The 25,920-nt window shown below is 41.5% G+C and overlaps 1 protein-coding gene across 2 annotated transcripts in view; it reads left to right on the top strand.

Moving 5' to 3' along the window:
* DIAPH1 (diaphanous related formin 1) overlaps nt 1-25,920 on the top strand; it is a 114,789-nt gene that overhangs the window by 22,054 nt on the left and 66,815 nt on the right. Inside the window, exons 2-17 of one of the 2 annotated variants that reach the window (XM_068980820.1) lie at nt 9,879-9,905; nt 10,919-11,074; nt 13,717-13,818; nt 14,166-14,296; nt 14,485-14,571; nt 15,374-15,437; nt 17,799-17,938; nt 19,019-19,127; nt 19,586-19,696; nt 19,997-20,115; nt 20,769-20,885; nt 21,351-21,466; nt 21,994-22,058; nt 22,748-22,927; nt 23,701-24,450; nt 25,318-25,432. In XM_068980820.1, coding sequence (XP_068836921.1) covers nt 9,879-9,905; nt 10,919-11,074; nt 13,717-13,818; nt 14,166-14,296; nt 14,485-14,571; nt 15,374-15,437; nt 17,799-17,938; nt 19,019-19,127; nt 19,586-19,696; nt 19,997-20,115; nt 20,769-20,885; nt 21,351-21,466; nt 21,994-22,058; nt 22,748-22,927; nt 23,701-24,450; nt 25,318-25,432 — 2,389 coding nt within the window. The remainder of the gene's footprint in view (nt 1-9,878; nt 9,906-10,918; nt 11,075-13,716; nt 13,819-14,165; nt 14,297-14,484; nt 14,572-15,373; nt 15,438-17,798; nt 17,939-19,018; nt 19,128-19,585; nt 19,697-19,996; nt 20,116-20,768; nt 20,886-21,350; nt 21,467-21,993; nt 22,059-22,747; nt 22,928-23,700; nt 24,451-25,317; nt 25,433-25,920) is intronic. The other variant, XM_068980819.1, reaches the window with a different exon arrangement.

The following is a 25,920-nucleotide window of genomic DNA, read 5'->3' as shown; positions in this document are numbered from 1 at the left end:
ATTAGTAGTTTAAGAAATTCAAAGCTTCTCTGATTCCTTTGACCAATTTTCCTCCCTTCTTTTTGTCTCACACCTTCCCCCGCCCTCCACTGTGTGGCATTTGGGATCTTAGTTCCCCAACCAGGGATCAAACTTACACTACTCTGCAGTGAAAGCAGGAAGTCTCAACCACTGGATGGCAAGGGAAGTCCCCTTCTTTCAAACTGTAAAATTTTCTTTGTTTTCTTAGTGTTTTGGAATTTCATCATGATATGCCTTTGTGTGGTGATCTGTCTTTTGTGATGGAGAGATCCTTCAGTACTGGGAAATATTTTTTTACATTAACGTACAGTTGATTTACAATGTTGTGTCAAGTTTCTGCTGTACAGCAAAGTGATTCAGATACACACATGTGTGCATTCTTTTTTTAATATTTTTTCAATTATGGTTTATGCATGTTACTACAAATAGCATTATTTCATTCTTTTTTTATTGCCATGTAATATTGCATTGTATATATGAACCGTATCTTCTTTATTCGTCTGATGATGGACATTTGGGTTGTTGCCTTGTCTTTGTTATCATGAACAGTGCTGTTTATGAACATAGGGGTGCATGTATCTTTTTAAATTACAGTTTTCTGCATATATGCTCAGGGGTAGGATTGCTGGATCATATGGCAACTCTGTTTTTAGTCTTTTGAGGAACCTCCATCCATACTGTTTTCCATAGTGGCTGTACCAACTTACATTCAGTGCTAGGAAATATTCTTGAATTATTTCCTTGATAGCTTGCTCCTCTGTTTTCTCCTGTTATTTGGGTATTGTACTTGCCAAACTGATCTAATTTTCTTATCTTTACTCTCAGTTTCTCATCTCTTTTTGCTCTGCTTTGGGGAGATTTCCTCAAGTTCTTATCTTTCAGCCTTTCTTGAGTTTTCTGTTAAGTTTCTGTTTTCATGTGTTCAGCTTCTAAGAGTTCTTTTTTCTCTGAATATTTCTTTTTAAAATGGCATTATGAGGACTTCCTAGGCTCCAGTGGGCTTCCTGGTAGCTCAGCTGGTAAAGAATCCACCTACAATGCAGGAAACCTTGGTTCAATTCCTGGGTCAGGAATATCCACTGGAGAAGAGATAGGGTACCCACTCCAATATTCTTGGGCTTCCCTGGTGGCTCAGCTGGTAAAGAATCCACCTACAATGCAGGAAACCTTGGTTCAATTCCTGGGTCAGGAATGTCCACTGGAGAAGAGATAGGGTACCCACTCCAATATTCTTGGGCTTCCCTGGTGGCTCAGCTGGTAAAGAATCCACTTGGGTTCAATCCCTGGGTTGGGAAGATCCCCTGGAGAAGGGAAAGGCAACCCACTGCAGTATTCTGGCCTGGAGAATTCCACGGACTGTATATTCCACAAAGAGTCAGACACAAGTGAGCAGCTTTCACTTTCACTAAGGCTCCAGTGGTTAAGACTCCATGCTTCCACAGTGGGGCACAGTTCGATCCCTGATCAGGGAACTGAGATCTCACATGCTGCATGGAGTAGCCAAAAAAAAAAAACAAAAAAAAAACACAACCCCAGCATCATGTTCTCCCTTATAGATATTAATTTTTTTCTATTCTTTCTTCTTGCATAGTCTCTATATAAGGAGTTGCTTTTTCCCCTCTCTCACATTTGTATTTTTCCTTGTATGTTTAATAATCCTTGGTTGTCCATGTTTAAAAATGAAGGACTAAAAAATTCATTGGAAACTGGATCCATGGGTAGAGCTTGTTAGCTGTGCAATTTATTGTAGGCTTGCCCTGTTCAGTATAAATATAATATAATGTGAGTCAACATATGTAATTGTAGGTTTTCCAGTAGCCACAGAAAAAGGCAAAAAGAAAAAAAGTGAAAAGAATCATGTGAAATTAATAATGTTTTTTAACCTTGTATATCTAAAATATTGTTTTAATGTATAATAGATACATATTGATTGTTAATGATGTTTTTGCCTGTTTTTTATATGAAGTTATTGAACTGCAGTTTATTTTATATCTTACAGCACATCTCAATTTGAATGCTAAGTTTTTGTGGATATACTTGATATGTATTTAGATTTCATAAAATTTACAAGTGAAAGGTAGATTCACCTACCTAGTATATTCCAAACATACTTAAGTTTAACAATAACATACTAGTTTTTAATTTTAAATTTTTTAAAAATTAAATAAAATTTAAAATTTCTGTTTCAGTTGCACTAGGCACATTAGAAATGCTCAGTGGTGAACAAGGTAGAAAACCCAGAGATAAATCCATGCACCTGTGGGCACCTTATCTTTAACAAAGGAGGCAAAAATATACAACCGAGGAAAAACAGCCCCTTCAATAAGTGGTGCTGGGAAAACTGGACAACTATATGTAAAAGAGTGAAACTAGAATACTTGCTAACACTATATACACAAAAAATAAACTCAAAATGGATTAAAGACTTAAATGAAGGCCAGAAACTATAAAGCTTTTAGAGGAGAACGAAGACAGTACACTCTTTGACATGTAGCAAGATCCTCTATGACCCACCTCCTAGAGTAATGGAAATAAAAATAAAACAAATGGGACTTAATTAAACTTAAAAGCTTTTGCACAGCAAAGGAAACAATAAACGAGATTAAAAGACAACCCTCAGAATGGGAGAAAATAGTTGCAAACCAAACAACTGACAAAGGATTAATCTCCAGCATACATAAACAGCTCATGTAGCTCAACATCAGGAATGCAGCCCAATCAGAAGATGGGCAGAAGACCTGAGCAAACGTTTCTCCAAATAAGACATACACGTGCTAATAGACGCATGAAAGATGCTCAGCATTGCTCATTATTAGAGGCAAGCAAATCAAAACTGCAGTGAGGTATCACTTTACACCAGTCAGAATGCTGCTGCTGCTAAGTCACTTCAGTCGTGTCCAACTCTGTGCAACCCCATAGACGGCAGCCCACCAGGCTCCCCCGTCCCTGGGATTCTCCAGGCAAGGACACTGGAGTGGGTTGCCATTTCCTTCTCCAATGCATGAAAGTGAAAAGTGAAAGTGAAGTCGCTCAGTCGTGGCCGACTCTTCGAGACCCCATGGACCGGCTCCTCGGCCCATGGGATTTTCCAGGCAAGAGTACTGGAGCCAGTCAGAATAGCCATCATCAAAAACTCTACAAGCAATGAATGCTGGAGAGGGTGTGGAGAAAAGGGAACGCTCTTGCACTGTTGGTGGGGATGTTCATTGATACAGCCACTGTGTGTGTGTGTGAGTCTCTCACTCGTGTCTTACTCTTTGCGACCCATGGACTTCTCCAGGGTGTTCCCTTCTTCAGGAGATCATTCCAAACCAGGGATCAAACCCAGGTCTGCCACACTGCAGGGAGATTCTTTACCATCTGAGCCACCAGGGAAGCACTGAAACATACAGCACCGTATATAAAATAAATAGCCAGTGGGAGTTTCCTGGATGAAGCAGGGAACCCAAAGCTAGTGCTCTGTGACAACCTAGTGGGATGGGGAAGGAGGTGGGAAGAAGGCTCAAGAGGGAGAAGACATATGTATACCTGTGGCTGATTCATGTTTATGTATGACAGAAACCATCACAATATTGTAAAGTAGTTATCCTTCAATTAAAAATAAAACAAATACTTAGTAGTTACTTGTGGCTGGTAGCTACCATATTGGACTACATAGCTCTATGGTGACGTGCTTGGACTGTGTCAGTAGTTTAAGGTGGTTTTTCAGTTCCCCAGAGAAGGCTCTTCCAACCTTCTGCCTCAAGGGTAAGGATTTTGGGGTGTTGGAGTCCTGAGAAACTAGAAAGGGGAAGGTGCTGGGTGTCTCAGCATATACAGTACGCATAGGTTAACTACTTGTCTTTTTGGTATAGGATTTCTGCCCACAGCTGTGCCTGGCATCCCCTGAGCCAGAGATCTGTGTTTTACCCTCTTCTAACAGTAAATTTCCAGATTTATGCTAGAGTAAGGGAGGGTAGTCTCCTGATGGCATGAGGGCAGGGGCTTTGGGGATAATGGGAAGATCTACAGGTCCAACTGCTTCTTTAAGTGAAAAGTGAAAGTCACTCAGTTGTGTCTGACTCTTTGAATTCTCCAGGCCAGAATACTGGAGTGGGTAGCCTTTCCCTTCTCCAGGAGATCTTCCCAACCCAGGGATCAAACCCAGGTCTCCCTCATTTCAGGCGGATTCTTTAGGAGCTGAGCCACAAGGGAAGCCCAAGAATACTGGAGTGGGTAGCTTATCCCTTCTCCAGCGGATCTTCCCGACCCAGGAATCGAACCAGGTTTTCCTGCATGGCAGGCAGATTCTTTACCAACTGAGCTGTGTAACTGCTTCTTAAACAGCCTTCAAACCAGTCTTATTTTTGGCCTCCCTCTCCTCCAGCTGCTCATTTCTGTAAGTATTATACCTGGTGCTGCTAATTCCTGAGCCTGTTGAGGATTCTTAAGTACAGTCTGGATAGTTATTAGCTTTTCCTTCATCAGGTTTAGGGCTCATTTTTCTTAGATCTGTTGAGTCCTAGTCCCAGCTTCAAAAGTTTGGTTATAATTACACTTTTCTTGTTCTTCCCAACCTTGTAGGTTCCTTCCTTTTTTCCCCTAAAAATTCCTTTTCTGTAGATACAGAAAGATTTCAAAAGGGGGGGAAATTTAATTCAGTTTACTGTCTATTACCTGGATATATTAATTTGTATTCATGAGCAGGTTTTGATATGTTAAAATTTTTTCATTCTGTATTTATGCTTTCTTCAGTATCTGTATTTGTAGTTAAAGGTTTTAGTATATAGCTTCAGTAGAAGACTTGATAAGGAGGGACAGGCAGATGAAATATTTAGTGCAGTGATGGTTTGTAGTTTGAAGGCAGAAAATAATTGATAGCAAACAAGGGAAAAGATGAACATAGAGGCATATAGAGATAGGTGGGATCATTAGAGATCATCAGAAAGCTTGAACTTCTGGGGCATAATATATAAATACAGGTCCAGTAGCATTTATATTCTAGGACTCTGCTATTTTTAGTCATTCTTACTTTTCATGAGCTAGGAACCTCTTGTTAACCACCTCAGAGAATCCACAAAGCATGTTATGTATCTTAGAGAATTCACAAAACAGTTAATGTTACAATTAGGAAAAAACCTCACAAAGCTTACCATTTGTAAACTGTAAGATCCTCAAGGAAAACACATGTAACATTAAATAAGTAAATTAATACACGCTCAATATACTGCAGCAGCAGTTTCCATTTCAGTAATAGAGCTGAGCTTACAGTTTGGGTGTTCTGTTGGGTTCTGAAACAGAATTTTGCCTGTACTGTGATTCACTTTGCTGGTAGATGCTGCCCTCTGTTGGGAGTAGTTGAGAAAATACATGGATCAGTTTTGCTGTCCTTACTCAATCGCACAGTAAAAAAACATGGATACTTTTTTTAAAGGAATTAATCTGTTTCTAATGATGCACCAAGGAAATCTAAGGAGACTGGTTTCTTCCTTTTTAAGAAAACAGATGTTTACTTTTGTGTGTCTAAAAGCAACAGTTAGTGGGCATTAAATGGGAACAAGACAAGAATTTGGGGAATGCAAAGGTTTAGGGCTATGTGGAGAGCAGAGTTCCATACCCAGCTTGCCCTTGTATGACCTCAGTGATTTACTCCATCTGTCTGGGCTTCAGTTTCTTCACTGATGCAATGAAAAGGTGGAACAAATCTTCAGGTATTGGTATTTTAGGAGAGCAGCCCCAAATTATGGTCTTTGTTCATAGGAGATACAATGACTGAATCTTAGGCTCTGCCCCAAAGGAGCTTAGTCTGGAAATAGCTAGAGGAGACAGACAATCAAAATACAGTTGTAATCCACTTGTAGTGCTGTGAGGCGGGCAAGGACCTATTTCTGCAGAAACGCAAGAAGAGGTACCTTTCCGATCAGAGGAGGTGTCATCCTGTAGGGCCTGTTGGAGCTGCCTTGAAAGCACAGTCTCGACTGAGGGAAGCAGCAGCCTAGAGAAGGTCTGCAGTGGTGAGACAGCGTGATCTGTCTGTGGACTTGCCAGTTCAGGATGCCCAGAAGATAGGGTTTGAGGTAGAGGGCTTGTTGAGAGATGCGTCAAGACAAAGAAGTCAGAAGTGTCCTATGGCATGCTAAGGAATTCGGGTCTTAACCCAAGGGCAGTAGGGAACTATTGCACAGTTTTAAATGAGAAATAACCCAGACAGCTTGACATTTTAGAACAATTACTCTTAGATTTAGTATAGAGCGTGGATTTTGTGTTGGGCAAATGAGAGTGAAAGAAGGGACATGAGTTAGGAGGCTACTACAGTAAATCAAATGACAGATCATACCACTAGGATGGAGGGAAGAGAAATGAGTCTGCAGACAGAAAAAACAAGTTGCTGGTTTCCTGTTCTTTGACTTAGCCTGCAGCTATGAAGAGTCTAGCTGGCACTGATTCATTAGACCCAGGTTCTGTTATCTATGTTATATCCATCCCAGAATTGTTTTGGTAGTGGTTTGGTTCTGACGGAACATTTCGAGTTTGGAGGACAAGGTTCTGGACTGGAAGCAGTTGCTCTAGGAGCAGGTAAGTGTAACCTTGGTAGTGGCAACCTGACTATAAACACTCACCCTTTGTGTGGCTTGTTTCACCTCTGTGTCAGGCGACCCAGAGCGATGACAAAAGGAACTGTGAGTCTCCCTGGTGTTGTGGTCTCTGCCTCGTGATCCTTCTGCCTTGGCTGCCCAGTGAGCAGCACACACACAAGGTAGCTTCAGATTTCATGGACACTGAGGGAAGTTCTTAGGGTTTTGGGTGCGTGATTAGCTTTCCATCAGCAGCAGGTTGACCTCCTCTGGACTGTAGAGGGCAAAGTTAAAATTCACAGTTTACATGGGATTTAACCAAACTCTTGACTTTGGGCACATGAGCATAATGATATAGATTTTTCTTGTCTGTAAAAAGATTAGTAGAATAATTTTGTGGCAGTGTCAAATAGTTTTTCATTAGTTGAAGAATGTTCCTCAAGAGGCATTTACTATACTCTTCTAAGAAGAGCAAAAATAAAATTTAAAAAATCTTATTTTTTTAGCCGCACTCAGTGGCATGTGGCATCTTAGTCCCCAACCAGGAATTGAACCCATGTCCCCTGCATTGGAAGGCAGAGTCTTAACCACTGGACCTCCAGGGAAATCCCTGGTTTAAAACTAAGTATTAGAACGAAGAATTCCTGCTTTCTTGTACCTGCTTGAATCAGACTTTTGACCTAACAGAAGCAGAAGATATTAAGAAGAGGTGGCAAGAATACACGGAACTGTACAAAAAAGATCTTCACGACCCAGATAATCGTGATGATGTGATCACTCATCTAGAGCCAGACATCTTGGAAAGTGAAGTCAGGTGGGCCTTGGAAAGCATCACTACGAACAAAGCTAGTGGAGGTGATGGAATTCCAGTTGATCTGTTTCAAATCCTGAAAGATGATGCTGTGAAAGTGCTGCACTCAATATGCCAGCAAATTTGGAAAACTCAGCAGTGGCCACAGGACTGGAAAAGGTCAGTTTTCATTCCAATCCCAAAGAAAGGCCAATGCCAAAGAATGCTCAAACTACCGCACAATTGCACTCATCTCACGTGCTAGTAAGGTAATGCTCAAAATTCTCCAAGCCAGGCTTCAGCAATACGTGAACTGTGAACTCCCTGATGTTCAAGCTGGTTTTAGAAAACGCAGAGGAACCAGAGATCAAATTGCCAACATCCGCTGGATCATGGAAAAAGCAAGAGAGTTCCAGAAAAACATCTATTTCTGCTTTATTGACTATGCCAAAGCCTTTCACTGTGTGGATCACAATAAACTGTGGAAAATTCTGAAAGAGATAGGAATACCAGACCACCTAACCTGCGTCTTGAGAAATCTGTATGCAGGTCAGGAAGCAACAGTTAGAACTGGACATGGAACAACAGACTGGTTCCAAATAGGAAAAGGAGTGCGTCAAGGCTCTATATTGTCACCCTGCTTATTTAACTTATATGCAGAGTACATCATGAGAAACGCTGGGCTGGAAGAAACACAAGCTGGAATCAAGATTGCTGGGAGAAATATCAATAACCTCAGATATGCAGATGACACCACCCTTATGGCAGAAAGTGAAGAGGAGCTAAAAAGCCTCTTGATGAAAGTGAAAGAGGACAGTGAAAAGTTGGCTTAAAGCTCAACATTCAGAAAACCAAGATCATGGCATCTGGTCCCATCACTTCATGGGAAATAGATGGGGAAACAGTGGAAACAGTGTCAGACTTTATTTCTGGGGGCTCCAAAATCACTGCAGATGGTGATTGCAGCCATGAAATTAAAAGACGCTTACTCCTTGGAAGAAAAGTTATGACCAACCTAGATAGCATATTGAAAAGCAGAGACATTACTTTGCCGACTAAGGTCCGTCTAGTCAAGGCTATGGTTTTTCCTGTGGTCATGTATGGATGTGAGAGTTGGACTGTGAAGAAGGCTGACGCTGAAAAATTGATGCTTTTGAACTGTGGTGTTGGAGAAGACTCTTGAGAGTCCCTTGGACTGCAAGGAGATCCAACCAGTCCATTCTGAAGGAGATCAGCCCTGGGATTTCTTTGGAAGGACTGATGCTAAAGCTGAAACTCCAGTACTTTGGTCACCTCATGCGAAGAGTTGACTCATTGGAAAAGACTCTGATGCTGGGAGGGATTGGGGGCAGGAGAAAAGGGGACAACCGAGGATGAGATGGCTGGATGGCATCACTGACTCGATGGACGTGAGTTTGAGTGAACTCCGGGAGATGGTGATGAACAGAGAGGCCTGGTGTGCTGCGATTCATGGGGTTGTAAAGAGTCGGACACGACTGAGCGACTGAGCTGAACTGAACAGCACACATACAGAAGAGAAGAGAATATAAAACATACAGAAACGTTATAAACAGAACATCCATGTATCCATCATCCATATCAAGAAATAGAATATTATTGTAAGCACCCCTGAAGCCCCCATCCCTTTCTACAATCATTATTCTTCCACCCACCCCAGGTAACCACTGTTTTGCCATTTGTGGTAATCATTCTCTTTATGATTGTACATCCTAGGTAATATAATTTAATTTTGTATGGTTTTAATCTCAATGTAAAATAATACATTCACTTTTATATTTGTGAGTAGCTATATGTTCATTCACTTTCTGCATGTAATTATTTTCCACTGTACCATTATACCAGTTTACCCATTGTACTCCAGATGGCTGTTTGGATTATCCTCTATTTCAGATATTACAGTGTTACTGTGAACATTCTTGTTATACTCAGCCTGCTATGTAAGTGCAGCTTTCTGAAGGAAAGGTAGATTTACAGAAACTGTTGTGTTGAGTTGTGATATAGCTGCATATTTTCACTTTACTAGATTCTGTTTTCCATTGTGTTTTCCAAAGTGGCCGTAACAATTTACATTACACCAACAGTGTGTGAGATCTTCTGCTGCTCTGTGACTAGACACACATGAAAATTTTTGCCAGTCTTGAGTGTAAAATGATAATCTTGTTGTGGTTTTAGTCTGCATTTCCTTGTTTACTGATGAAGTTGAACACGTTTCATAGGTTTATTGGTCATCTGATTTAGAGTTTTTTTAGTTCTCCACCTCTTTTCCCCAAAAGGGTTATTATATGTTAGTGACCTTAAAACTCCTCCTGCCCCTTATCTAAGGGAATGTGCTAAGGAGTATGGCAGAAATCTAGCTTGTAGGAAGGAGCCTAGATCCTTTCAATTTGTTTTCTCCTCTTTTTTTTTTCCCAGTCCATCTGGTGTTTAGGAAATTTCCTGGCGTTTCACTGATCTCTCTTCCCTCTCTTCTCCTTCCTTTTTCCTGTTCCTAGACTCTGAAGAGACTCATGGCAGATGAGGTAAGGAAATTTTGTTCAGCATGTGCATGGCTCATTTCCTACACTATGGTATTTGCCAGTTGCAATAGCTTTGACTTTCTATAACTTATAAATTGATATGGGTTCTACTCTCAGGTCCTCCCGAAGCTTTTCTCTAACTCTTTGCTCTGTTTGATTTATTGCATGCATTTCCCTGGCATATTCACTGACTTCCAAGGTTAGGCATGTTCTTTAAGCTCCAAGCTGACTTGCTGTCTGGATGCCACTCATATCATTGGAAGCCCCAGAATGCTTGCAGATACTAACTGTTATTTTCAAACAGGTAGTGCCGATAAGCTGCAGTTTATCGGTAGCTCTTTTTTAATTGAACACCTGTCCTTGTGGTTTGAGGAATGATTGAGGTGGGTTGACAGAGAGATGATATATATAGCCCTGAAGCCTGAAGTACAATAGATTATATTCTTTGCGAAGAGGATTTTGGAGAATATATTTTGAACTTTTGCTGCTTGCATAACACAAGTGCTATAGAGTGTACAGAAGAAAGAAATAACAATGGTTCCTGGTTTTAAGGCATTTCCTTGTTTCTTGTATATAACTTATATCAAAATCATGATCAGACTTAGCTCTTGAAGGGAGAGGTCCTCTGAGGATCTGGCCACAGTTATTATTGGATAGCTAGAGGGAAACTGAGGCCATTTTACTGAGCACTCCGCATATTAGGTGCTTTCAGTTCTGTGTTGTTCGAGGGCTTAGGAATGGCAGAGGAGCTAAAGAGCAAAGTTCTCTTTTTTAGACAGGTTCTAAATTATAGTATTTCATTTCTCTTATCTTTGGATGATGGTTAGAGTACAGAGTCAGTGTAGTGTATTAGATACAGGAAAGACTGGTTCTCTTTTTCATGTCAGAAGAGCCTTGAAACTGCCCACAAACCAAAGGAACCATGGGTGTATAAGAGGCTAGAGGCTATTTGAGGTATGGTTTGTTGTGTAAATAATAAAAATGGGTCACTGCTAATACTTTTTTCTCTTTCTCAGCTGGAGAGATTTACCAGCATGAGAAGTAAGAAGGAGAAAGAAAAGCCCAATTCTGCTCATAGAAATTCTTCTGCATTTTATGGGGATGATCCCACAGCACAGTCATTGCAAGATGTTTCAGATGAGCAAGTTCTAGTACTCTTTGAACAGATGCTGGTAAGTTCCCCGCCTGAAAACATTGATTCTTCTTGAAAATGCTTTTATGGGCATGTTTGTTGTTTAGTCACTAAGTCGTGTTCGGCTCTTTGAGACTTCCTGAATTGTACCTGCCAGGCTTCTCTGTCTGTGGGATTGCCCAGGCAAGAATACTGACATGGGTTGCCATTTCCTTCTCCATAGATAGGCATGTTGGGCCCTTTTTCATGCATAGCCCTCCTTAACTCGCGCTTAATAACGAAAAAACCCTCTAGGTTTAATAGAGAACTTAATAGCATCTCCATTAATGAAGGGACTAAATATACAGGCACCAATCTGTAGACTGGAATCTGTGAATTAGGCTTAGAAATATCTGATCACTGACCATTTTGTTAGTCTCCTTTAGCCCAGCAGCACTTAAGCCGCAAAGATACAGAGTGAGTGGGCCAACTCATGTGGTAGTGTGATGACTTCCAGAGTAGATAAAGGTTTAAAACATTCACAACAAAATCTCTACAAAGAAGAAACTTTGATGACGTGGAAAGGCGTCATTTGCCCAAGGTCTTCTGTTTAGTGGTAAATCTGGAAAGAGAATTCTGATGTTATAATCACTAGAAGACCTTTAAAGATTGGGGCTGAGGTCGGTTCAGTAATAAACTGCATGGATGACACTGACTTTGCTGCCCTCAGTGAGGACTACTGAGTGAGGACACTCGGTGAATGTCCACTAGTGCTAAGTGTTGCAAAGTTTAGAGTACATGCTTATACGGTTTCATGAGGCCTCTGGATTAACTTGCATTTACAATCTCAGCTTCAATTAGAGACTAGTGGAAAGTCTAACTAAGTTAAAAGCATGGGTTTAAAACCCTTAATACAGGGCCTGGTACCTGTGGTAGTAAACCCTCAACCACTACTACTGTTATTGCTTTTCACTGAAGCTTTCAGTTTGTCTCATAATAATCCAAGTGTGTTATCAGTCTAAGAGTATGCTCTTTCAAGACGGTCTCTTAGGGGCTTTGGATTGCAAATGTAGGTGTCTCAGGGCAAGGGGAGGTAGCATAATTAAGTTAAGGGCTACACAGTAAAAGTGAAAGTGAAGTCGCTCAGTCGTGTCCGACTCTTTGCGACCCTATGGACTGTAGCCCACCAGACTCCTCCATTCATTCGATTTTCTAGGCAAGAGTACTGGAGTGGGTTGCCATTTCCTTCTCCAGGGGATCTTCCCGACCCAGGGATCGAACCCTGGTCTCCACATTGTGGTCAAACACTTTACCATCTGAGCCACTAGGGAGTCCCCCAAGGGCTACATAAGAGATAATAAAAAGGAAAAGAGACTGCAGTAAAATGAAGAACATTTGGCTTTTTTGTTAAAAGCCAGCCACAATTCACTTCCTGGTTTTGTAGCATTCCTGTTGGGAATGCTAGCCCAGTAGTGCCAGATGTTTCTATTTTCCAAGAAGCCAGAAATCTGTACATTTTAAAAAACAACAAAAATTGTTTTTTAACAAACAAATAGCCAGCATTCAGATTTCCCTAATAAAGTCATTAAAAATTTTTTTTTATTTATTCAAGTCACGATTCCAGATAGGGTCCATTGTAATATTTTCCTAAGTTTTGTTTGAACTATAGATTTTCCTCCCTCTTTTTTATCCTTTCTATTGCTATAAAAAGCTTCTTCTTTCTTGAAGAAGCTGTTTGACTTTTACAGTTTTCTGTAATCTAAAATTTGCTGATTGTATCCCTTGGTGCTAAAAATTCATATTTTTTATGAAGTCTCTCAAATTTAAAATGTTGAAATTTTTAGAAGACAAAGCATACTTCATCTTTGGGTCTGATTCAGCCTCAGGGCCACTATTTTGCAATTTTCTGTTCAGTTTATCTGTAAAAGGAGGAAGAAAGCACCAGAAATTGAGTCAGAAAAAAGTCAGATTGCTATTATGGTTTGGTGGTGATGCTTCCTTCACACATCACACACATACACATGGAGAAGAAATTGAATATTTCCACTTTTTCCTCCTATACATTCCCATTTTAAATAATATTCTGGACTTGTTAGGGTTGAACTTCTGCTCACAGAGATAGGAAGGTCACACAGATGGTTTCATATGTAACAGGCTCAAGCAGAGCCTTTCTCCTGATAACACACTCCAGATTATGTCTGTTGAGGGAATTTGTCAGCTTCCAGTTTGTTCTTCATGGAGGAGTTTGTCCAGGGACTTAGTTAACCAGGAGTAATGGGTGTTTAGGCCTAGAGTGGCACAGATTTTGCTGATGTTTGAATGGTGCCAGTGGTCCAGTGCTTCAGCCTGAAGAAATTACTGAAGTCCATCCCAAGTGCAGAAAATATTAATGCTTTGTTTGTTTTTTCTTTCAATAATACAAAGTAAGTTTTCCTTCTGTATTGAGAGTCCATTTTTGATAGGAGAAAATTTAGGTGTATGTATATAAAAATGTCTGTTGGGATTTATACTAAAATGTTAAGCATTTTTATCCCTGAGGAATTCCCATCATCTATAATAGCTTAAGTCTCTGGGGGTCAGGAAAATTTCTTTATTCACTAAGCATTTAGTGTGTTCATCTCTTCACTAAGTATACTAAATATTAAACACTCAAACTTGTAAGGAATTCAAAGCAATTTTCCCCCTTTTTTCTCCTGCTGCTAGCTGGATATGAACCTGAACGAGGAGAAACAGCAACCTTTGAGGGAGAAGGACATTGTCATCAAGAGAGAGATGGTGTCCCAGTACTTGCACACCTCCAAGGCTGTGAGTCCTGGGGCAGGTTCCCATGGCATGGGAGACTGTGCCCTTATCTTGGCCATGTTTGTTTTGCTACTTTCATAGAACATTTTATGTCAACGTCAGTTCTATTTCATTGTTTTATGTAAACTTACTTATTTTTTACCCTCATTTGAGTTTCTTTCCTTATATACTTTTGCCTAGTCAATCATCATAAAGTATGTATGAGTAATAGGAAGGAAATTCTGAATCTCATGGTTCTGTGCTATGTATGATGGGTGTCTGCCCTCATGTTGTTTAAATGGTATTGACTAATACTAGTCCAATTTATGACTGAGTCCAGTGTTTACTGACCTCTATTTGCTTCTTTCCAGGGCATGAGCCAGAAGGAGAGCTCTAGGTCAGCCATGATGTACATTCAGGAGTTGAGGTCAGGCTTGCGGGATATGCCTCTGCTCAGCTGCCTGGAGTCCCTTCGTGTCTCCCTCAACAACAACCCTGTCAGGTGAGGCTTCTCAGGTGGAAACAGGAGTAAGAGCCCACTGTAGAATTCACTGGCGGGGATTAGAGATCCAAGGAATCAGGGAAATATGAGAATATTCTGGATTGGGAGTAAGAAGTTGCCAGGATACACTTTATTTTTGTAGATACGAATATATTGATTTGATGTTGCATTGTCTTTGTTCCTAACAGTTGGGTCCAAACATTTGGTGCTGAGGGCCTGGCCTCCTTATTGGACATCCTTAAACGACTTCATGATGAGAAGGAGGAGACTGCTGGGTAAGGACTTCCAAGTCTTATCATCTTCTAGGTGGAGGGTAGTAGAGGGATTGGCTGTTTGCTGTAAAGGAGGAAATAGGTTAGGACTAGGACATTATATGTTAGCTGAGAATGGGGTTTATCATGGGGGTGACTGGAGGATGAATAATGATTATAGGTACAGGAAAAGGAAGAGGAATTTAAATTTCTCAGTATATACCACATATGATTGTGAGTCTCCTGACAAAGGTTCTTATCTAGTCTGGAAATAGGATCTGATTAGACCAAAGCTATCCCGTGATCTGGTCTGGGTCATACCTCATTTGGAAATACGTATGATCAGTTTGAGACTAACTTTATGATACCCTTCAGGGTTGAAATAATTCTTGCACTGACTTAGGTTAGGCTCTCTTGAAGCCAACCTGACCCAGTATGGTTTCTCTACTTCCTGGTATCTTGCCAAAGCAAAACACAGGTCCTGGGCCTCCTGAAAGTACAGACTTGAAACCTTTGGTGTAGATGAGGCAAGCAGTAATAGATAGGATGCTATTGTGATAGAATTTAGCCCTTAGGAGCCTACTAGGAGTTAAAGGGGAGATTTTAATATAATACTAAATTCTTGGTTAATGAGAGGATTAGCTGGTTGTTCTTTTCTTCAGCTATCTCTTTTTGCCAGTATTTCAGGACAAAGTGCTATGTGCTAGAATTTACTTAGCTACTAGTTGGGAGTATTTATTTATAAGACCCTTGTTTATAATTGAAAAGTCAGTGGGAGAGAGGTGTAGGATAAAGGGACTTCACTAATTAAGTCTTCTATACACAGAGGCTACGACAGCCGTAACAAGCATGAAATCATTCGCTGCTTGAAAGCTTTTATGAATAACAAGGTAAGATTGTTCCCGTTCTCATTCTGACTCCATCATGACCCCTGTTCTTGCTCTTCTGTTGGCAAACTCAAAAAAGAAGGACCTAGAAATAGAAGATTCAAGGCTTCTAGCTTTCCCTTTTAGTACCGCAACTTTTGATTAACACATACACATACTGTTATGTATCTTTTTCCTCAGATGTAATGTCTGTTTCAGAGGAAAGGCTTAATTTCCTTCTTCTGTTTATACTTTTGTTAATTATTGGATTTCCTGACCTGCAGTTATTAATTTTTGGAAGGTTTACTTTATTCTCTGCTTTATTGTTTTGTCCCCTGTATGTTCCTACTGTAGAATATTTCCTTTTTCCCCCCCTGTCTGTTTAGTATTTAAACCTAGGGAGCCTTCAGTGATTTGTTCCTGAGTGCAAATCTGTCTTCCTGACTGTTTAATTTTATTATAATTACTCCATTGGCTTGTGAGGGCATTGAAAAAGAAACGTAAGAGTCAGTTTTTATTCTTGGAAGACATAAAATTCTGTTGTGTCTGCTCAGTTCAGTTCAGTTACTCAGTCGTGTCCGACTCTTTGCGACCCCATGAACTGCAGCACTTCCCTGTCCATCACCAACTCATGTCCATTGAGTCGGTGATACCATCCAACCACCTCATCCTCTGTCATCCCCTTCTCCTCCTGCCTTCAATCTTTCCCAGCATCAGGGTCTTTTCAAATGAGTCAGCTCTTTGCATCAGGTGGCCAAAGTATTGGAGTTTCAGCTTCAACATCAGTCCTTCCAATGAACTTTCAGGACTGATTTCCTTTAGGATGGACTGGTTGGATCTCCTTGAAGTCCAAGGGACTCTCAAGAGTCTTCTCCTACACCACAATTCAAAAGCATCAATTCTTCTGCACTCAGCTTTCTTTATAGTCCAACTCTCACATCCATACATGACTACTGGAAAAACCATAGCCTTGACTAGATCGACTTTTGGTGGCGAAGTAATGTCTCTGCTTTTGAATATGCTATCTAGGTTGGTCATAACTTTTCTTCCAAGGTGTAAGTGTCTTTTAATTTCATGGCTGCAGTTACCATCTGCAGTGATTTTGAAGCCCCCAAAAATAAAGTCTGACACTGTTTCCACTGTTTCTCCATCTATTTGCCATGAAGTGATGGGACCGGATGCCATGATCTTCGTTTTCTGAATGTTGAGCTTTAAGCCAACTTTTTCACTCTCCTCTTTCACTTTCATCAAGATGCTCTTTAGTTCTTCTTCACTTTCTGCCATAAGGGTGGTATCATCTGCATATCTGAGGTTATTTATATTTCTCCCGGCAATCCTGATTCCAGCTTGTGGTTCATCCAGCCCAGTGTTTCTCATGATGTACTCTGCATGTAAGTTAAATAAGCAGGGTGACAATACACAGCCTTGATGTACTCCTTTTCCTATTTGGAACCAGTCTGTTGTTCCATGTCCAGTTCTAACTGTTGCTTCCTGACCTGCATACAGATTTATTCCCATCTCTTTCAGAATTTTCCACAGTTTATTGTGATCCACACAGTGAAAGGCTTTGGCATAGTCAATAAAGCAGAAATAGATGTTTTTTTGGAACTCTTTTGCTTTTTCCATAATCTAGCGGATGTTGGCAATTTGATCTCTGGTTCTTCTGCGTTTTCTAAAACCAGCTTGAACATCTGGAAGTTCATGATTCACGTATTGTTGAAGCCTGGCTTGGCAAATTTTGAACATTAGTTGTTGTGCCTGCTAGAAAATTATTTTTTCTATGCTCATTTCTGTTTAGCTATTTTGGGAAACATGTTCTATCCTGTTATTAGTTTGCCAGGGTTGCTAAAACACAGTACTACCAACCAGGTGTCTTAAACAACAGAAGTTCATTTACCTCACAACTCTAAAGGCTGTAAGTCCAAGATCAAGGTTAAAGGCTGTAAGTCCAAGATCAAGGTGTCAACAGGATCGGTTCCTTCTGAAGGCTGTGAGGGAGGGTGTGTCCTGTGCTTCTCTCCTAGCTTCTGGTGTCTAGCTGGCAAGCTTTGAGATTCCTTGACTTGTATATGCATCACCTAATCTCTGTCTTTGAGTTCAGATGGTGTTCTCACTGTTTGCCTGTGTTTCATCTTTTTATAAAGACGATAGTTATATTGGGTTAAGGACCTACCCTACTCTAGTCTGACCTAATGGTAATCTAACTGGCTACATCTGCCTGTGACTCTATTTCCAAATAAGGTTACAATCTCAGGTACTAGGGGTTAGGGCTTCAACATACGGGATTTTGGGAGGAATGCCATTCAACCCATAACAACTCGTAAACTTGTCCCTGGTTAGGTGCTCTCATCTTTAAGCCTCCCTTTTCTGTTTTTGTCCTCCCAGTTTGGAATCAAGACCATGCTGGAGACAGAAGAAGGAATTCTGCTGCTGGTCAGAGCCATGGATCCTGCGGTTCCCAGCATGATGATTGACGCTGCTAAGCTGCTGTCTGCCCTCTGCATCCTGCCGCAGCCAGAGGACATGTATGTGACTGGAGTGGTTTCTCTTTTCTGTTTGCTTTTTTATCATCTTCCTTAGTCTTGAGGAATATTGAGTTGCTTGGGTGTCTACTTACTCTTAAATATTAGGTAAGACTATATTTCTTACATGAACACTGAATCTTAATATTTAAGAACGTTTTTAAAGAGATACAGGATGTACTGCTGGTTATCAAAGGTACAGCAGAATGCCTCCTAGATCTCCAGTAAAGTCTGTATTGTCTAGGACAAAGGTTTCTTTTTACATTTTTTAAAATTCAGAAGTAACACAAGGTTATTTTAAAAATCCGAACAACACAGAAATATATGAAGTACAATTCAACAATGTCATCCCTTTGGCAAACCCTGTTCTGCAGAGGTGATCACTGTTAATGGTGTGGTGCAGTCTCATGGATCATTTTCTAGTGTAGACAGATATACTAATTTATAACATACCTGCCACTCCAGAAGATGGTGTCTTAGAATTAAGGAAAGGTGGCGCTGAGTGGTAAAGAATCCACCTGCCAAAGAGGAGATGCTAGAGACACTTCCCCCTGGGTCGGGAAGATCCCCTGGAGTAGGAAATGGCAACCTGCTCCAGTATTCTTGCCTGGAAAATTCCATGGATGGAGGAGCCTGGTGGTCTACAGTCCATGGGACTGCAAAGAGTTGGACATGACTGAGCACACATATGTGTATTTTTTGTACAATATATATATATTATTTCATATTTATGTAATTATTTATGTTGGGTAGATTTTCTAGGAGTAGGCCAATGTTACTGGCATTAAAAACTGTTAATGTTAAATGCCCCTCCAAGAGTTGTCTGATTTATACACACTAGAACAGGGGTCTTAATTTGATAAATATGGTTAGGAGTCTAGGGCTGGATTTTTAGGGAGTGCATTTTTCTGAAGAGATGGTCCTTAGTTTCCTGGTGATCTGGCCTCTGCTCTGTATGATAAGAAGAATATTGAGAAATCCAGAATGTTGATATTGTCTGTTTCCTAACTGATCTGTGCCCCTGTGTAATCTCCCTGACCAGAGCACCTGACTAATTCTCTCCCTTTCCTCACTCTTGGGCAGGAATGAAAGGGTTTTGGAGGCGATGACAGAAAGAGCTGAAATGGATGAGGTGGAACGTTTTCAGCCACTGCTGGATGGATTAAAAAGTGGGACCTCCATTGCTCTCAAGGCATGTATACCTGTGAAATGACCTACAAGTAGAATTCAAGATAGAAAGACTGAAGTTCATTTGACCTTTTAAAAGAACACATGGAGTGGTTTCCAACAATATATTTTATATTTCAGAGTTCTTTCTGAAGGGAAAATGGTTACTCTTCTCTCTAAAAAGCAGGGAAAGAACTGTTTTCCTCATTACGAGATAGAAAAAAGGCATGGTATTTATTTACAAGCTGGGAAAACCAAGGCCTAGAACAAATTGCACTTTCAAATCCCCGGAGTTCTTCTGCCCTCTGAGCTCTCTGGACTGTTTTTAAACTGGGTTATTTTGCTGTGGCAGAAAGTCATTTTTGTCCTTTCTGTACTGCATCTGCTAGGTTATATTTGGGGGCCTCAGAATGCATGTAAAGAGAATGGGTCTTGATCTCTAGTAGCTAACATTGACAAAGCTGCTGAATTTTCTTATCTTAGGTGGGATGCCTGCAGCTCATCAATGCTCTCATCACACCAGCTGAAGAACTTGACTTCCGAGTTCACATCCGAAGTGAACTGATGCGCTTGGGGCTGCACCAAGTGTTGCAGGTGAGAGGCAGCTCTTCATTAGAAAGGCTGGGCTGGTTCCTCCTGTCCCTATAGCCCCACCACCCCTGGGATACTTCCATTTTCAGTTTAAAAACCAGGTCGAGGGAGTTCCCTGGTGGTCTACTCGTTAGGATTCAGCACTTTCATTGCTGTGGCCTGGGTTCAGTTCCTGGTTGGGGAACCACGGCAGGTCATGCAGCGTGGCCAGACAAACCAAAAAAAGACAGGATGAAAAGTGTGAGTTTCTAGCCAGCATCAGGCACTTCTGGGTTCCCTGACCTGTATTTCTGACATTGACAGGACCTTCGAGAGATTGAAAATGAAGATATGAGAGTGCAGCTTAATGTATTTGATGAACAAGGAGAAGAAGATTCCTATGACCTGAAGGGACGGCTGGATGACATTCGAATGGAGATGGAATATCCTTTTACTGACTGGGTTGAAGACAGACAAGACATTCAGTTGTTTTCAGTTATAGATCCCTGTATGGAATGGTGTGTTGATGATGATCAGAAGAGGGCCTGTCTTCTTAGTAGATAAGGCAGGTGTCTTTTGATTGCTGTGGATTTATTTGCCTCAGCATGGACTAGAGAAGTTGGGAAAGGTCATCTGAGGGTTGCTCAGCATGGAAGCAGCCCTCATAGTTAGTATAGATCTCCTAGAACACAATAGCTTAGCTTATTAAGGTGTGGAACTGGTTTTGGAAGGACATAGGCAAGTCAGGGAATAGGGCTGTAACTTGTATGTGCCCCTGAGACTGACATGGGGAATAATTTGGTTACGTATCGATATTTTCCACAAGTGACTTTGAGGCACTTACCTTTTTCTTTCTGTCTGTTGCTTGATTTTCAAGCCAAGTACTGGGCATTTTGTCTCTGTGTATAGTACCACTGACTCACTGGTCCTCTGGCCAAAGGAAGTTTACATAGCTTAAAGTTTAGGGCAGGGTGTACAGGAGGAACAGCTGTTAGAATAGAAGTGGCATCTTGTTCCTTTTCACAAGAGTTGTCAAGCTACCTGTCAGACATATTTTCGAAGTATATGCTTTCCTTAGCCTCTTCTCCTTTTCCACTGACTTCAGTGAAATCTTCCAGATTCTCTTAAACACAGTGAAGGATTCAAAGGCAGAGCAGCACTTCCTGTCCATCCTGCAGCACTTACTCTTAGTCCGAAATGACTATGAGGCCAGGTGAGACGGTAAACCTTTGGGAAGATTAATCTGAACCTAAATGGAGAGAGCAAAATCCAAGTGAAGTGCCCTCTTTCACAGTGGGGTGAAGGCGATAGCCAAGGAAGGCAGCAGTATAAAGTTTTTTGATGTTGGAACAGGAGATTCAAGCTATAGACTAGAGAGTCAGCAGTAGTCCTGTCTGTCACAGGCAGGGTCTAGCTTGAATTTTAGATGGAAAAGGGTTTGCACTGGGAGACAGATGGCAAGAAGTTTTGACTTTCTGAAGTAAATGCGCACAGCTGATGCGGAAGAGGGGGATTTCTTAGCATGGCAGCAGTACTCTGTCAATTTTATGAAAAAGTCTTTTCCAGGACATTTATCCTCAGATCCTTCTATTGTCAAAGCAGTTTACCTTTCTTGATCCTGAATACCAAAATTATATTTTGGTTTTCCATTAGTAACCTTGTTTTGTTTCTTCTGTAGACCGCAGTACTATAAGTTGATTGAAGAATGTATTTCTCAGATAGTTCTGCATAAGAACGGGGCTGATCCTGACTTCAAGTGCCGGCACCTCCAGATTGACATTGAGGGACTGATTGGTAAGTGTATTCATCTGTTTGGTTCCTCGTGAAACATTGCTTCCACCTTTCATTTTCCATCTTTCTTTCAGTGAAGATTTCAGAGAAGGTACTTTTCTAGCCCATGGGTATTTCCATTTTCACTCTTTCTTTGGTGATATAACAATATCTATGCTAGGAATATACAGGCTTTTAGTTTATTTCCAAAAAATTAAAAAAATTTTTCCCTTCTCATACACCTCCCCACCTTTTGAAGGGACTTCAGGTATTGTCTCTAACTCCTGCTGGCCCCAGAGATTCATAAGTACTACTTGTAGGTATTCTCTGTGCCACCCAGCATGGTGGGCATACTGTGTAACAGGCACTCAGAAATTATATGTTGAACTTAGCTGAAAGTTCCATTTCTTTGTCTCATACAGAACATTAAGAAGGATAAGAAAAATAACCAAAGGGAAACCTTTGCTCCTTTTGTTTATATGGAAGGGCTTAGTGAGAGGGGCAGAGAAGAATTGGGAACTTGACTTCCTGACTCTTTGCTTTCTTTTTAGACCAAATGATTGATAAAACAAAGGTGGAGAAATCAGAAGCCAAAGCTACAGAGCTGGAAAAAAAGGTATGTATGAGAGATCAAAAATAATTGAGCTATATCTTTCTTTCTTTGTTTAAGGGTTGTGATTTTTCCAACATGTGACTTAGTTACCCATGATATTTTGGAAGCGTTCAGCACACAGTAGCAGTTCCTTGGGGAAACCTTTCTGGTATAGGTTACTCAGTGGAGAAAGTGTGATCGTGGTATAGATGTGATCATGAAGAGCTGGTCTGTTGTGAGTTTGCACAGTTCATGGGCCCCCGAGCAGGAGGAAGACAGGTGGCACTCTCATATAATGTTGTCAGCACTTGGGTTTGCTTGATGTCTCAGGCCTCTTAGCCATAGAATAATAGGAACTGGAATATGTCTGAATTCTTTTTCTCTTGGATTAAGGGCTCCTATTGTTGATAACTCTGATCCTTGAGACTGTTGGCATTGTGCACCTTAGCTGCCCTGGTTAAATGTCCTTAAAATCTTGGTGGCGGTGGCTTTTTTTTAAAACCACTCCCAATTATAGATAGTCTGTGGAAATAATCCCTGGCTTCCCCCTCCTTTAACCCTGATTTTAAGGTCAAAATCATGGTGGCCTGTTTTCCCAGGCATTCCTTGGGTCAGTGAGCTCAACAGATAAAGGATTAACACAAAACAGTAAATTATGGGGAATAACACTGGGCTTTTGCTGAGAGGGAGAACCTGATTTCTTTCTCTTCTAGCTGGACTCCGAGTTAACAGCTCGACATGAGCTCCAGGTGGAAATGAAAAAGATGGAAAGTGACTTTGAGCAGAAGCTCCAGGATATTCAGGGAGAAAAGGATGCATTGGATTCTGAAAAGCAGAAAATTGCCACAGAGAAGCAGGACCTGGAAGCAGAAGTGTCTCAGCTCACAGGAGAGGTAATGTCCCAACAGGGAAGGCAGAGTGACCTGTGACTGCCATCAGCAGCTTCAGGGTGAGCCTGTGTGGGAGCAGGACTCTGTCATCTCACAACTTGGAAGAGTTCAGTTACTAATAGGTAATCTAGTTAGGTGATGCAATTCTTTAAATCATGAACTGTTTTGGGAATAAGTAATACATAAGATAGACAATTTGGAGAATACATAACAACACAAAGAATAAAATGAGTCACAGAACTACCCAGAGATAAAGATAATATTTCTGGTAATTTAGAAATATTCTAGTACCTTTAGGAGTAAATACTAAATAAACTGTTCTGTTTACTAATTTTCTCTTACTTTAGTCATCTCTGGACAGATCTATGCCTACATACTCTCTCTGCAGTTATAGATATTTATATCATCTGTGATACCTGATAACTTGATCACTTTATGTGGTTATATTACTACATTTATAACACGTATGTTAATTATATAACTAGAATATTTAGTTTGCTTGATCTTTGCAATTTCTCATCAAAAGGAGAGTTTAACATAAACTTTGAAGTTGCCTTCTTAATGCAAAGCATACTGAACTAAGAACATGAATACCTGAATTCTAGTTTTGTCTCTGTTGCTGAGTAGCTCTGTGACTTTAGGTGGAGCCTATCAACTCACTGTTCTCACTCCCTTCATGTGTAAAATGAGAAGTTTGGATCAAGTAATTTCTTAGGTTCTTTCCAGTGGTCCCTGAAGTGGAATGAGACATATTCCTCTTGGTGGTATTTCCACAGGTCGCCAAGCTGTCCAAGGAACTGGAAGATGCCAAGAAAGAAGTGGCTTCTCTCTCTGCTGCAGTTACTGCTGTAGCCCCTCCTAGCAGTGCTACTGTTACCCCTGCCCCTTCTTTACCTGGCGACTCTGGGCCCGTTATACCCCCCTTATCAGTCCCCACACCCCCTCTTCCTGAGGCCAGTGTCAGTCTTCCTCCACCACCTCCTGCTCCTCCTCTACCTGGGTGTGCTTTCATCTCCCCACCTGGGGGTCCTAGCATCCCCCCTCCTCCCCCTTTGCCTGGAGGTGGTGGCATCCTCCCACCTCCTCCTCCCCCTTTGCCTGGAGGTCCTGGCATCCCCCCACCTCCTCCCCTGCCTGGAGGTCCTGGCCTTCCCCCACCCCCTCCTCCCCTGCCTGGAGGTCCTGGCCTTCCCCCACCCCCTCCTCCCCTGCCTGGAGGTCCTGGCCTCCCCCCACCCCCTCCTCCCCTGCCTGGAGGTCCTGGCCTCCCCCCACCCCCTCCTCCCCTGCCTGGAGGTCCTGGCCTTCCCCCACCCCCTCCTCCCTTGCCTGGAGGACCAGGAGTGCTACCTCCCCCTCCCCCTCTTCCTGGTGGAATCCCTCCACCCCCTCCATTTCCTGGAGGCCCTGGCATTCCTCCACCTCTCCCTTTTGGAGTTCCTGCAGCCCCAGTTCTGCCATTTGGATTAACCCCAAAGAAACTTTACAAGCCAGAGGTGCAGCTCCGGAGGCCAAACTGGTCCAAGGTGAGAATTTCTGTCCGTCTCTTCATTAGTAGATAAAGAAAAAAAACCCTTCAGCTTCCTACCTTGTGTTTTGTGCATGGTTGGACTTCCCTTTCTTATGGTTCACGTCTGTGTGTCTTCAAGTTCCACTCATGCATATGTTTATTCAGCAGATAATAGACATATCCTGCATGCCAGATATCACTTGGGAGAGTTCTTGGAGCCTGTACTCTGCTAGAAAACCTAAACTTATCCTACAGTTAATGTTTTTTGCCCTTTTTACTGAGGATATGAGTGTCATGATACTGCATAGTTTGATAATAGTCATTTCACTGATCTGCAAGGTACTGATAATTTTACTCATCCAAAAGTCATAGATTTATGGATACAGCCCCCTACCACCTCCGCCCACCCAGTAAATGAGTTACACAGGATATGATTGCACAGGTATGGTATGTATTTGAGACCCTTACGATTCTATATCAGTCCTTTGCTTTTGGAAACCAAGTGAAAATAAAGGAACTTGTTCATAAAATGAACGAATTTGGTACATTTAGCCACATTGATGGGGAAAGTGTAATGTAAAGCAAGGGAAGATGTAAAATAAAGCCTTATTGCTTCTAAAAGTAGAGGATTTGGGGTCAGAAGGAGGATAAGCAGCATATCTGAGTCTAGTTTCTGAATAAACGCCACTAAGCACACAAGCTGGAATCATCATCTGGTCCACCACAAAGAGCATAGCTGTTCTCTGTGCCCCAGGTTAGTCTCACTCTAGTATAAAGATGTTGATAGCACAGCCAGCTGCTGCTTTTGCATCTCAGTCAGTTTTCTAGGATGGGAAGTACAGAGCTCGGCTTAGTAACTCTTAACACCTGCCTGTATCTACAGTTTGTTGCTGAGGACCTTTCCCAGGACTGCTTCTGGACAAAGGTGAAGGAGGACCGATTTGAGAACAGTGAACTTTTCGCCAAACTTACCAGTACCTTTTCTGCCCAGACCAAGAGTGAGTCCTTTCCTCTTTCTGGCAAAGGGCCAGACTAGGACTTAGAAGGTTCTTTAAGGTGGTCTCCCATTTCTTTCCCTTCCCTGGTTGAGGACTGAAGAGAGCTGGGGGTTCTTATTCAGAAGAAAGTAAGCTTGGTTTTATATTCTGGGGATGCTGGAGTTGGCAAAGAGAACTGCTGCACGTATGTGTTTTGTCCCCAGTTTTTGTACATATAGGTATTTTATGTCAGTGGAGCATGTGGGGGTGTGAGATTAACATCAGAGAGCTCAGGCTGGGCCCATCTTGAAAGGATTTTGGCACTGCCTTTAAGGCGCCACCCTCAAACCTATATACGTAGTTGATCAGAGTTGGGCAGGGTCCTTAGTATTAGTAGGTCAGGCGGCTGAGCAACTGTCTTTGTACAATAACAAAGAACCATACGTGATCCCTTTTTTTTTCCATTTCTTTCCAATATCTGATGCTTTCTCCTTGCTGGCCATTTGCTC

The sequence above is a fragment of the Capricornis sumatraensis genome, chromosome 9 (assembly GCF_032405125.1).
Source record: "Capricornis sumatraensis isolate serow.1 chromosome 9, serow.2, whole genome shotgun sequence".
In the NCBI taxonomy this organism is placed as follows: domain Eukaryota; kingdom Metazoa; phylum Chordata; class Mammalia; order Artiodactyla; family Bovidae; genus Capricornis; species Capricornis sumatraensis.
The sequence above is the reverse complement of the archived record's forward strand: the minus strand, read 5'-3'. Positions and strand labels throughout refer to the sequence as shown.